A 13,959-nucleotide genomic window follows, 5' to 3' on the forward strand; every position below is an offset into this window, starting at 1 on the left:
AATTAAACGCGACGACACGACAGTGAAAATGACCATTCTTATCATAAAATGGTATATATTTTTTAATTGTTTCCAATAGCTTTTTTTGACGCCGTAGTGGCGCTGTCAGCGCAAGACGCTATTCGCAAACGCAAAACCCTATTCTAAAGCTCTTCCCTCCTGCGTGCCCCAACGCTAACACCTGCAGAGCTCTTTGGGGCCTCTATTCTAAAACTCTCTAATGAGTAGTTTCCCTTACGAAGGCAAGATCCTAAGGAAGGTTATTCCACTCTTCAGTTCCATTCCAGTCTTCAAATGCTTTCGGAACAAATGGATGCCGTAAGGTGGAGGTTGTACATGACGGAATTACAACTTTATGATTGTGATCAAGCCGAGTTCATAAGCAATCGGGGGCTAAAGAGGCTCGTTCCGCAGTGAGCATGATGGTATAATTCGTAAAAGAGAGAGAGATGCAAAAATTTACGGCTCGACGCCAATGATACTAACGGCAGGTTACACTTCATCGTGCTGACGGTGGCGGTCCTTATTCGAGAATATAAATCATGTGGAATTGGTTTTCATCCTTTAGGCTACATAGGTTAAGTTATCCCGATTAAGGTCTCAAACTGCGGCAGAGAGTTCTAGTTTCGATCGTATAAGTCTTTTGTAGACCATCACCTTCAGGGACTGTGCGGCACGTGAGGAAACACGTCGCACGTAGCCGAATGATCTATTAGCGCTGCTTATTACATGTGCAATATATGTATTCTACGTAACGTCCGATGGGACATGAACACCCAGATCTGTGTAGGATAAAATGGAATCTAGAGGGACATTATTGATGTATTAAATTGGTAAAATGTTAGTATATCAAGGTGCACGCGTCCATTTGCATTTGCTTATGTTTAATTGCAGTGATAGGATTAAGCTCAGATTGGAGAATTGCTGTATTATGGTTACTAGTTACTTCTCGAAATATAAAAGTCATGAGCAAAAAAGATAATATCGGATAAAATACCAGAAGGCAACTCATTAGTTTATATTAGAAATAATAGTTGTCTAAGGACAAACCCTTGCGGTACTCCCGGATGGACGGGATTGAAGGGAGGGTCTGTTAGCAGAAACTAACTGAAAACGACTGTAAAGTAAACGCTACAGACAAGTAAGTATTTGGGGGTCAAGATTAAGCAAGTCTAATATATACATTAGCAGATTATGAGACACATTATTAAACGTTTAAAAATAATCACATGCGATCCGCAAGAGAAGAACGATCAAGAATGGCATGTAGCTGATGTTTGAATGATTTAGGCTTTGTATCACAAGGGTAATATATTTCGAAAACTAGGTTGAGGGTTCGAAAAAGCCATTGGAGAAAGTTAGCAATATCAGAAAACAGCATATGTTCGAGAAGCCTGTATGGGATGCGAGTCAGGGAAATAGGACGATAGTTGAATGGGGACTGTCTGTTGACTGTTTTATGAAGTGTCGTGACCTTTCTTACCTTCATTCCGCATGTAGAGAACCGGTGTCAAGTGACTCAGAAAATCTAGGTTGGTATAATGGAACTGAATGGGCATGCGAGCAGCACTCGTTGCGCCATGCCTCATGCGCAACTTTTCTTCGCTCCACAGATTTTGCTGATGCTGGCCCTTGTTTCACCTTCTGCGCCGATCCACCTCTGCCTTACCGTGTGCGTATGTGTCGATGCTGTCCAACATCGTCAAGAGCGCGTCACCCACACGTGTGGTCTCCATAATCTCCCGTCCTTCCTGGATGTACCGCTAGACCAACACCGCATCGTTTCCGGGACGACGTCCCCGGCTGATTTACCACCCTTTCCCAGCCCCTTCAAACGCATCTTGCTGATGAAGTATTCCATCAGTGGACATGCGAGCAGCACTCGTTGCACTATGCCTCATGCGCAACTTTCCTCCGCTCCACAGACTTTGTTTTATGCTGTCCCTCGTTTCACCTTCTGCGTCCATCCACATCTGCCCTACCGTGGGCGTATGCGTCGATGCTGTCCAAGATCGTCAAGAGCCCGTTTTTGCAGCTCCCATGCCCACGTATTTTATATGCTACTGTGTGTGATTGTCTCGACGTGGCGCTGTTGTTGCAATGCGGTGATGTCAAGGAAAAGCCGGAGCCTCCAACGGTGCAGAGGTCGGCTGAAGATGACTCTGCCTCGAGTAGTCTTCCTGAACCCCAGTCTGATTAGATGAGTACCGTCTTATTAATGCTTGAAGACAAAGATGACAGTCGAGTTCACTAAAGGTCAGTCCGAGTTGAAATCAGATATGACGAATGTGAAAACCACCCAAAACGCAATTGAAGCCAAGCTAACCGATATTTTCCGCCATCTTGAATCACTTGAAAATAAATTTCAAGCATTAGACATGTTTTGCAATGATTTAGCCGTAATTCAAGAAAGCACTCAGCGGTTTAAAAAGCAGCAGCGCATCATAGTCTCGCGCTTAGACGACTTGGAAGACTGATCAAGGCGGAATAGCTTGGTTTTTTTACAGCATACTCGATTCCCGTGAGTCACGGCTGCAAACTGAACAGATAACTCTGGATGCCCTGTCGTCAGCGATGGCAAATGCCTTGCCACCAAACTCAGCTGAACGGGCGCATCGAATGGGAACTTTTTCAAATACAAAATGTCGTCCGGTTATAATGAAACTATCGAAGCTTAAAATTCAGGAGAGTGTACTTTCGTCGCGCAGCCAGCTTAAGGGTAGTAACATTTGAGTATCCGAGGACTTTTCGCTTGCGACAAGGCTCGGTCGAAAAAAAGCTTCTCGAATTTGGTAAGAACCAGCCAAATTTCCCCTTATTTAAACTGCGTTTTAACAAGATTTTCGTTGATAAAGAATGTATCATGTATGATCCAACAAGTGACAGCGTTAAGCGAGTTAAAAGTGCTGTTCCAGATCACGCAAGCGTACCTGACGATCTGCGTCCTCATCCTACTACACAGCGATGTGCGAAGGGCAATGGCGTATCTTTAACCCTACAAGCCTTCGTGCTTGTTGCAAACGCTAGAAGTGTGCTTCGCAATCGCGAGGAACTTGAATCGCGCATCGATAGCTGTAATGCTGGTATTGTTGCATTAACGGTAGCGTGGCTACAGCTTCATGTGCAAGATTGTGAAATGTTTGACTTGTCTCGATTTCGTATCTTCCGCTGCGATCACACTGCTCGCAAAGGCGGAGGCGTCCTACTCACTATTTCAAAGTCCCTGCAATGTCATGAAGTCCAAATTCACTGTACCCTGCAAGTTGTGTGCGCGTGCGTTTATATGCCTTACTGTTAAATTACGATCGTTGTTTGCTACGACGCTTCATCCTACACATCCACTTTCACCGCTGAGCTTCACAACGTGCTTAACACCCTTACTTTGCGGCATCCTTCGAACCCATTATAATATTGTGGGATTTCAACTCTTCCAACATATGATGGACTACTGAACCTCCGCACTGTTATCCTTTTCCTCACAAAGTACCGACTTTCTTGATCTCTGCTCTGTGTTTTCCCTAACACAATTAGTGTTAGAACCAACTAGGATCTCAGGAGGCACTGTTAACCTCCTTGACTTAATCTTATGCTCTCATCCTGACATAGTTACGAATGTTTCATGCTTACCGGGCTTAAGCGATGCACGTGGGTAATTCTTTCAACATATTAACTCCTGGGATAAAACCAATTGTTGAAAAAAATAATTTACCACTATGACAGGGAAACTGACGCTATTAATATTAAACTAGCTAATTTTCTTGATCCTTCCCTAAGTCAATTTAATCACACGGTTGATGAGAACTGGACCGTTCTTAAAAATAGAATAAATGAGCTCACCGACAAGTTTATTCCGTGAAGTGTAATACCCTGCAATATTAAGAAACCCTCGTTCATCTCCAAGTTAAAAAAAGATTTCCAACCGAAAAACAAACGACTGTATCGAATAGCGAATAAAAGTTCACTGGCGTCGAAGTGGGACGCTTATAAGGAGGCGAACAGTACTTACACAGAAGCTGTAAAACTTGCCAAAAAGGCATTCCAAGTACACACTTTGCCCAAAATGCTTGCGAATTACCCTAAAAAGTTTTGGCGTGTTATTAACCCTTCCAAAGATAATTCGGTCATGCTGATTGATTCCAGTGATTCACTGGTACCTGAAGATGTATGTTCCCATATTCCTAATTCTGTGTTCTGTAACAGCTTTGTCGTATGACCCTGTGCTTCCAACTCTAGAGTGTTGGAATTACCCACCTATGGACTTCATTATCATTGAACCTCTTGGGGTCGAAAATGTAATTAAAGATCTGAAGTTGTCATAAAGTCCCGCTACTGATTTGGTTAACGCGAAATTTCTGAAAAGTACTGTTGTTTGTCATCTGTTCTTCTTTCAAAAATTTTTCAGCAATGCTTAGATACCCATCAGCTACCTGCACATTGGAAGGTCGCGAAGGTGGCCCCACTTCACAAGTCCAGTAGCAAACATTAGTCCCTCAGCTACCGCTCATTTCCCTCACCAGTATTCCTTGCATGGTCCTTGAACATATTTTGTACTCATATTTAGCAAAGCACTCAGAGAATAATTCATTTTCCACAAAAGTACAACTTGGTTTCCGAAAAAACTTCTCTTGTGAAACTCAACTTCTTTCTTTTACTCACAGCTTTCATCCTATTCTCGACAATGGTTTAGTCACAGACCTTGTTTTTTTTATTTTGCCAATTCTTTCGACAAAGTGTGTCATAATTTACTTCTGTTTAAAGTTAGTAAACGTAATCTTGATCATAACCTGTTTGCATGCCTTGAGCATTTTCTCCTTACTCGTTCACAGTATGTTATGTCAAACAATCATATGTTCCCATTTGATCCCGTAGACTCTGGTGTGCCCCAATTTACAGGCCCTCTTCTTTTCTTAGTTTCAATGAACAATTTATCGAATGACGTTTTTTTCTAATATATACCTCTTCGCAGGTGGCTGTGTTATCCTACCTGAAATCTCGGACAAATCTGATAAATTCTTACAAGACGATATAAACGCTATCTCTATATGGCGTGACGTATGGTTAATGCAACTTAACGTAAATAAATGTAAATGTATGCTTGTAACTCGCAGCAATGCTCCTCCGCCAAACTATTACCTTAATGATACTCCCCTAGAGGTCGTAATATCCTATACATACCTAGGCGTCCATATATTCTCGTTACTTTCCTGATTGTTGCACATCAATAAGCTAATTAACAACACTAACCGCATGCTAGGTTATATAACCAAAGTTTTTCTTCTGCTCCTACATCAGTAAAATTATCCTATACAAAACGCTTATTAAAAGTAAAAGGGAGTACGCCTCGTTCATCTGGGAACCGCACCTCGAAGCCCCTATTCAATCACTTGAGCCAATCCGAAACAATGCCGCGCATTTCATTCATAGCAATTACAACCACACATCAAGCGTAGCTGCCATGAAAAACTCCTTGTTACTTGCTCCTCTCTCAGCCCGGCGTAAATGCTTTCGCCTTGCTTTATTTCATAAACTATATTTCCACAATTCCTACCCGCGCTATAACCTGATATCATTTCCTACGTACATTTCCTCTCGCACTGATCATAGCCATTAGCTTGGAATGATTCAATGCCGCAACAGAGCCTGTACCGAATCATCTATTCCTAGGACCTCTCAGGAATGGAACCTCCTTCCCGGCGCAGTTGTCGCAATCAAGGACAACTTAAGGTTTCGTTCAGACTTATCAGACATCATCACTCCCGGATACAATTAACTAATAAATTTTGCTGTGATAACTAACCATTTTTTGCTGCTTTGTTATTGTGTAAGTTTTTTACCCACTCCGCTCTGTAATATTTCAGTCTTCAGGGTGCAATAAAATAAAAGAAACGAACGCTCGTTCTTTTCAGAAACTTCAGCCCAACCACGTCACAAAACAGGGGAGAGGAAAGCCTTACTTTATTAAGTTCCGTACGCCACATAGATCCAAAATAATAGGGGACGTTGAAGAGTGATTATGGCAGTGAGTACCCGCCGTGGTGGCGTAGTGCCTTTGGTGTTGCGCTGCTAAGCGCGAGGTCAGGGGATCAAATCCTGGCCGCGGTGACCGTATTTTTATGGGAGCAAAATGGAAGAACACCGGTGTACTGCGCATTAGGTGCACGTTAAAGAACCCCATATAGTCAAAATAAATCTAGAGTCCCTCACTACGGCCTGCCTCATAATCATATTGAAGTTATGGCACGCAAAACCCAAGACTTTTTTCCCATGTAAACTGCCGGTCTGTTACAAAGGAACAAATTTCCCAATTTTCCAATCGTCTGGATCATATGATGTTCTAGAAACTGCCGACGAAGCATACGAAGGGTCATCGATGAGTAGGTTCAACCTATTTTAAAGAACCTGATGTTTACACTACCTACATCAAGACAATAATGGTTTATGTTACTGATTAGGCTGCTTATCCCGGCAGAAACTATAATGAGAGGATCCATAGGAAAAATAATGTATGCTGCAATTTGGCGAAGAAAAATCGGTTCGGCAGTAACATAAGCGTTAACTACATAGCATCCCTAGAGACATCGCTGGCAGTGGTTTGTTTACTGTCACTGTTTCCAATAGGTGAATTTTTCCGCTTGTTTGATATTACGAGGAACAGAAGTGTTGTCCGAAAAGAAAATATGCATAGCAAGTGAGAGAGCATGCATGAACTCGCTTGTTGTAGCATGATATGCTTCTCAAGGTGTAGGGGCTGGTGATAACGTGGCCTTTGTTATTGCGCCAGCGTTTCAACATATTGCACGTTAGATTATATTAAGCTTTCGGATAAAATCTTTTGGTTTTCATGCGTTTTCATTTGTGTTGTCGTGCCTTGTTTTTATGCACACGTTCACTCCATATTGTGAGGTGCTGATCACGAGGTCGCCAGATCGAATCCCGGCCGTGGCGGCCGCATTTCGATGGGGGCGAAGTACGAAAACACCCGTGTGCTTAGAGTTAGATGCACATTAACGAACCGCAGGTGGTCGAAATTTCCGGAGTCCTCCACTACGGCGTGCCTCATAATCAGAAAGTGGTTTCGGCACGTAAAACCCAATAATTTAGTTTTGTACGCGAGGTGGATTTTGTGGCTCCCAACTGGTATCTGCCGCGCATGCCTGGCTTCGGATGGCTATCAAGCTACCCATTGTTCTCTATATTCTCGTCTTTTCTTTGAATAATCGTTTATCTCATACCGGGGGTGTGGTGAACATTATTTATTCGTACTTGTTTCTGTTTGCGCTGCTCTACGTGAAGCAAGACCCAGGAAAAGTGTATGTCGCATATAGCCGAAACTGATCCAAGTCTCGGAACGAAAACTACAGTCTGAAGAAACGTGTTTTTGGCAATACGGTGTATCGCGGCATTGTTTGAATGCTAATCTCATTGTCATCGACACTCATCGGGAGATTGTTCGTGTCGTAGTTGCGGGCGTAGTGCTTCGAAAGCGAACTTCAATCACCATCTCGCTGCATGCCTAAAACAATTCAGTGAGAGCGAGCAGCACCCGTAGCGTCGCTTTCTCTCTTTCGTTACTGTGATCACGTGCGTGGCGCGTAGTGAAGCATCCCCGCGCGCAGACGATCCCGTGGTGCGGAGGAAGAAAGTGTACAGCGAGACGTACTGCGGCAGCGAAGCGTACGCCCCGCCCGAAGTGCTGCAGGGCATCCCCTACCAGCCCAAGAAGGCGGACATGTGGAGCCTCGGCGTCGTGCTGTACGTTATGATGACCGCTGCGCTCCCCTTCGAAGACGGAAACATCGTGCGACAGGTGCGAGGCTGAGCGTACATGCACCGGTGTATAGCAGTGTGCGATAGTGACGCGCTGAGTGATGAAACTCGCTATGCATTAGAAACTTCGACCGAAGGAGCACAGCGTCGAGCTGAAAACAAAATCGGCACATCGGCACGTGTAGGAAATAGAATGTTTTCCAAAGGGCTGCAGGGCAGTGGAACAACGTTGTAGCGACCCACAGGTAAGAGTTCACCAAACCAAAAAAAAAATCGCAGTTGACTTAAGTATTCAAGGCGAGGAAAGTCCGCGATTGCTTTCACATTTAGGGAAGGTGACCAACGTCAGTGCTCTTGACAAGGTAGCCCAGTAACTCCAGAGATAGGTCGCCAAATTTACAGTTCTCAGCGCTTACAGTGGCCACATGTTCGACGAAATGTCCGATAACGAGGCCTAGATGGTGAACGTGTTCAGTTTAAGGTGAGCTAGTGACCAGTACGTCATACATATCAACAAAAAAGTGTCGAGAAACTTCACTGGTGTTGTCTAGGCATGCGTAAGCTTACCCCCAAATTTCAAGTTGGCTCATCCCAAAATTTGTGTTGGCCCTCCTCCAAATTTCAAGTTGGTTCACCCCAAATTTTCAAGTTGGCCAACCCACAAACTTAAAGTTGGTCCGCCCCGTAAATTTCAAGTGGCTCTTAACCCTAAATTTTATGTTGGTCCCCAAAGTTTAGTTGGCCCACACTCAAATTTAAGCCGGCCTATCCCTCATTTCAAGCTGGCCCACCCTCAAATTTCAGTCCACCCACCCTTACTATAGGCTTCGCCGTGCATTTTCTATGGAGCACTATGTATCCCGATGTGTATGCATAAATTTGATCATATGGCTATTGTTTCTGATGAATTTTTTTTGCTTGAATTGTTCCTTATCGCTTATAAAATTCCCAGTTATCTACATTTCCACACTCATACCAATATAAATATCTTGTCAAATTACGCAGTTTCGTCCACATACTAGAAATTACACATTTCCCACGGCAGACAAATCTTCCTGGTCTACTCGCCAAAGAATGCTTACACATTAACACAATGGAGGCCGTAAAGGATCACGTCAATATTGTTCGCAACATTTTGCCTAGCATTATGGCAGCTAAAAGGCATGAGTTAACTCAAACTCTCGAAAGTGCGTGGAGATAGTGGTAGGACGTCGGCAACGACAACATGAGCAGTGCAAGCCGCCAAGGTGTGAACATCTGAGCACTGGCTGTGTAGGGGGACAGTCCAGAAAGGGGCATCATGACTTTCCGAATTAAGGGGTCAAACTAAGCGTTGATAACACATACAGTGGCTTCAGTGACCTCGAGTAAAGATGCGCAAACACCGTCAACAAGCACTTCGATTACGTTCGAGGGACGACGGTGATGATTTTCATATTTCGACGTTACCGCAGTCCTTGCCTCTTGAACTGCGACAATTAGTTTTCCTGGTTCCGAGTTATGGGGCGAGGTCGCATCGGCGACAGTGAGGGACGGCGTGGAGAAGGTGAACTGCGGGAAATTGCAGTCGCGCTCAATGTGAGCGATTAATCCGGCGGGGGCCGATTCGACTGGCTTGTCACAGGTAGTGCGGTTCTAGGCGGCTGCACACGATTGTGATGTGATGAGCGCTAGCCTACGTAGACGTTTAAAGAAGGTCGTCACACCAGCAGCTGCCCGAGTGCTTCGTGTGGCCGACGGCGGCGTGCTGGTTGTTCTTGGAATGTGTTCTGCACGTTTAATTAGAGCCGGCCGCCCTACTTCTGTTCTCTTTGCTGTGATCGACAACTGCCGTCACGTTATCCTTGAATTGTACGTTTTATCCACTCATTCTGCTCTCATCGACTGCGAGACTGGTGTTCTCCAGTTAGAACTGCCTCAACTCGCCGATGCTCCGAGTACTGCCCGACCGCACTTGTGATCGCTTCAAGATGGGCGTCTGTCTCCCGAGGCGGTTACTTACGTTACTTTGACCGCCCAACTACAGGTTCCTGACGATGAATATGTGCTTCACCCCATCATCGACGTGCTGTTGAACTTGAATGTTGCTGTTCCACATATGTCGGTCACGGTTATAAATAACGACGTCGTTCTACCGCTTCTTAATTTCAGCCTGCGCCCTCAAGTACTTCCGGCCGGCATGTTCTTGGCCAGCGTTTCTAGTGGTTGCGAAATTGAAATTAAGAGTCTAAATCGGGAGAGTGGCTTATTAGCGCCAATTGTAGCTGACAGCTCTGGTTCCTTAACGGATGACTTCGCGAAAATGATTGCACCTGATCACACCTCTGCACAGGCCATGGACATATGACTCCTGCTTGAATCGCACAATGACATCTTTGATTTCGGTGACAGGCCATTAGGCCAAACATCAGTTCTTCACCAACATATAAACACTGGAGATACTAATCCTATTCGTCGGCGTCCCTACGGTGTATCCCATGCTGAACGTCAAATCATCCCATTAGAAGTGGACAAAATGCTCTGCAAAAGGGTCATCCAGCCATCAGCCAGCTCTCTGGCTTCGCCTGTCATCCTTGTGAAAAAAAGATGGTACCTGGGGTTCTTGCGTCGATTATCGCCACTTAAACAATATCACGCGAAAAGACGTCTACCCACTACCACGCATCAATGACGCCTTGGACTGTTTGTGCGGAACTAAATACTTCTTGTCCATCGATCTTCGATCCTGCTACTGGCAGATTCAAGTTGATGAAATGGACCGCGAGAAGACGGCCTCCATCACGCTGGATGGCTTATATCAGTTAAAAATTATGTCCTTTGGCCTATTCAGTGCTCCTGCGATATTTGAACGTATCATGAGCTCTCTTCTGGGTGGTACAAATAGACCACCTGTCTTTGTTACCTTGATGACGTTAGTTTTCTCTCCTAATTTCGGCAGCCACGTGACCCGACTCCCTGCAATTCTTGCGGTCTTCCGAAAAGCCGGCCTTCAACTGAACTCCACGAAGTGCCAATTCGGGCGCCGTCAGATCACCGTGTTGGGACACCTCATTGACGCATCCGGTGTCCGACCAGATCCAGAAAAAGTTCGCGCCGTATGCAGTTTCCCTCTGTCACGTTCTGCCTCTGACGTACGCTAATTCGTCGGCCAGTGTTCTTACTTTCGCCGTTTAGTCAAAAATTTCGCCGACGCTGCTCCGCCTTTGACAGATATACTGAAGAAGAACACGCCATCCTCATGGGGCCCGAAGCAGGATCACGCGTTCGCCGCTCTCATCGGGTTTCTGACCACCCCTCCCATACTTGCCCACTTTGATCCGTCTGCACCGACCGAAGTCCACACTGACGCAAGCAGCTATGGCATCGGCGCTGTTCTTGCCCAACACCAGAATGGTACCAAGTGCGTGATAGCTTACGGCAACCGCCTGCTGTCACCTGCAGAGATAAATTACAACATCACCGAGCAGGAGGGCTTCACTTTAGTTTGGGCTGTCGCCAAATTCCGGCCATATTTGTACGGCCACACATTTTTGGTCGTTACAGACCACTAAACCCTCTACTGGCTGTCTTCCCTCCGGGACCCCACAGGATGGCTTGGTCGCTGGGCTTTGCGGCTCCAGGAATTTTCATTTAGTGTCCATTGCAAGACTGGCCACCTCAACAAAGACGCTGACTGTCTCTCGTGTCACCCCGCTGATCCTCCCGATCCTCTTGCGCATGATCCGGTGACCTGCGTCATGGCTTCGACTGACATTACTGACATTCGCGCTGAACAACAACGCGACGCATCCTTACAGTTAATCATCTACAGAATACAATCTGACAGCACCGACGGCACGTGCTGCATGACGGCATCCTCTAACTACTCAATATCAACCCTGACATCCCTGAGTTGCTGCTTGTCCATCCTCGTCATCTGCGACCCGTCGTTCTCGAACAACTTCACGATGCACCAATGGCGGGGCACCTTGGACTTTTGATGAGTACATACGACCGCGTACGACGCCAATTCTTTTGGCCGCGTACCTACCGCTTTGTGCGTCGTTATGTTGCAACTTGCAAATTGTGTCAGCGCGGGAATAAACCTCCTCTGGCACCTGTCGGACGACTACATCCTATTGAAGTTCCCTCTGAACAATTCCTTCGCGTAGGCCTTGACCTGCTTGGCTCTTTTCCGACAACGACTAGAGGGAACAAGTGCATCGCCGTCGCTGCTGATTACGCGACACGCTACGCGATAAAAAAGGCGTTGCCGACTAGTTGCCCAACTGACGTCACCGTTTTACTCCTTCACGACGTCATTCTCCTGCCCGGTGCACCTCGACAGTTACTTACAGACCGCGGCAGCTCGTTCTTGTCTCGAGTTGTCGAGCACCTCCTCCTAACTTGTGCTACTGAGCACAAGCTGTCAACGCAAACGAACGGTCTTACGGAACGTCTCAACCGAACAATCACAGAGATGCTGTCGATGTACGTCTCCAACGATCACCGCGACTGGGACGCCACGCTGGCTTACGTGACGCTCGCGTATAACTCGTCCCGACATGACACCTCAGGATATTCACCCTTTTAACTCTTGTATGGTCGCGACTCCACACTGCCGTTTGACAACATCCTCCCTTCTGTGTCATGTGTTGCAACTGAGTACGCTCGTGAAGTCATCGATCACGCTTGCATGGCACATCAAGTCACCCAATCTCATTTATTAGCCTTACATATACAGAAAGAGCGTTCGGACCACTGCCATCGCGATGTTAAGTTCGCACCAGGTTCTTGGGTGCCCCTATGGTCACCATATCGTCCGTTTGGCCTCTCCCAGAAGCTTCTCTTTCGCTACACAGGGCCTTATGAAGTCGTACGCCAAATTAACGACGTCAATTACGAGATTTCGCAGCTACGCTTTGATGCATCCTTTAGTCAGCCGCCTGTCGACGTCGTGCACGTTTCGCGGCTGAAGCCACACTTCGCTCGCAATTCTTCGCCTACCATGCACCAAGACGGCGCGTCACCACCCCTGAGTCCTGTTGCGAGAAAACCACAGAAAGAGAGGAAGATCGGAGACGCTGGCTGCTGCGTGTTGTTGGTGGTCAGCCATCTTAGCCATTCTGACTCATCCTGTATACATATTGTAAATATAGTTGTTATATGCTGGCAACATTCCCGTAACAATATTTTCAGAACAATTGCACGAACAGAAGCATTCTTACCAAATTTCAGGGCAACATATGCGAGAAACCGCCCTTGTTTTGTAGAGAATCACGCACGCGCAATCTTTAACATTTTCTTAGGAATCTCAACACTGCAACAGCAGATACTTGGCGCCATTACTGCGTCTCCTTCTCAGGTTCGCCTCCAAATGAACCGCGTGATTCGTTTTCCCCGGTACTTGGACTCGACGCACGAGTACCGCAACCTTGTTCGCCTCTTGCTCGAGCCGGTGACAACGCTGCGAGCAACTATGGGCATGGTTGTCAAGCACCCTTGGCTCTTGCTCTATCCGGATCCGACAAACACGTAAGCTCTCTCTCAACAATGGATTATATACTGCTGTGTCTACACCGCCGTCTAGAGTTCATTCTCCATCGGCACACTTGAATGGGGCGAAGTACAGTAACGGACATGCACCCATGTGCCTTGGTAACAATTTCAGAGGGCAATAAGCACACTCACCAGCACGCATGTACTTGCATATATAGGCAGCCAGAAGAGAACCCTCCGTTTCGCACTAGCGCTTGTATGAGACAGAGGGTCTCTTCCTGGGTGTCTCTGCGTAAGACTGCGTGTGTTCTCAAGTGTATTGCGTGTTCTCTTTGCCTCTCAAACTACGAAGATAGATTACCAACTGACCTAGCTACAGGTTATTCTCACTATTCTGGGGCACTAACTACGACGTGTGCCGCCATGGTGAACAAATGCTTAGGGCCATGGTAACCACTAAATCGGGTCGAATATTGAGTGCGACACCTCGTAATACTGTCATCGTTTCGGCGAGGTGATAGTAGGAGACAATTTATAAAGACTCGTTTAACCACCTTAGCACAGTTCTGCCGTATTTCCTTCAGGCATCCCTGTCACTTTATTACTTCTCAATGTTGACTAATACTCCATTACCAGTGATATGAGGGTTATGAGGGGGAGAATGGTGAGTACCCTGAACGGTCGTCCTCTCCATTGAATTTGCGATTATAGTTC

General features: G+C 46.1%; 1 protein-coding gene across 1 annotated transcript in view; it reads left to right on the top strand.

Annotated features, from left to right (window-relative positions):
* LOC142575041 (testis-specific serine/threonine-protein kinase 3-like) overlaps positions 1-13,285 on the top strand; it is a 75,758-nt gene extending 62,473 nt beyond the window's left edge. Inside the window, exons 7-8 of the mRNA XM_075684007.1 lie at positions 7,651-7,807; positions 13,112-13,285. Of these exons, the coding sequence (XP_075540122.1) occupies positions 7,651-7,807; positions 13,112-13,285 (331 nt within the window). The remainder of the gene's footprint in view (positions 1-7,650; positions 7,808-13,111) is intronic.
* The last annotated feature ends 674 nt before the right edge of the window (positions 13,286-13,959 follow it).

The sequence above is a fragment of the Dermacentor variabilis genome, chromosome 3 (assembly GCF_050947875.1).
Source record: "Dermacentor variabilis isolate Ectoservices chromosome 3, ASM5094787v1, whole genome shotgun sequence".
NCBI classification, from domain to species: Eukaryota; Metazoa; Arthropoda; class Arachnida; order Ixodida; family Ixodidae; genus Dermacentor; species Dermacentor variabilis.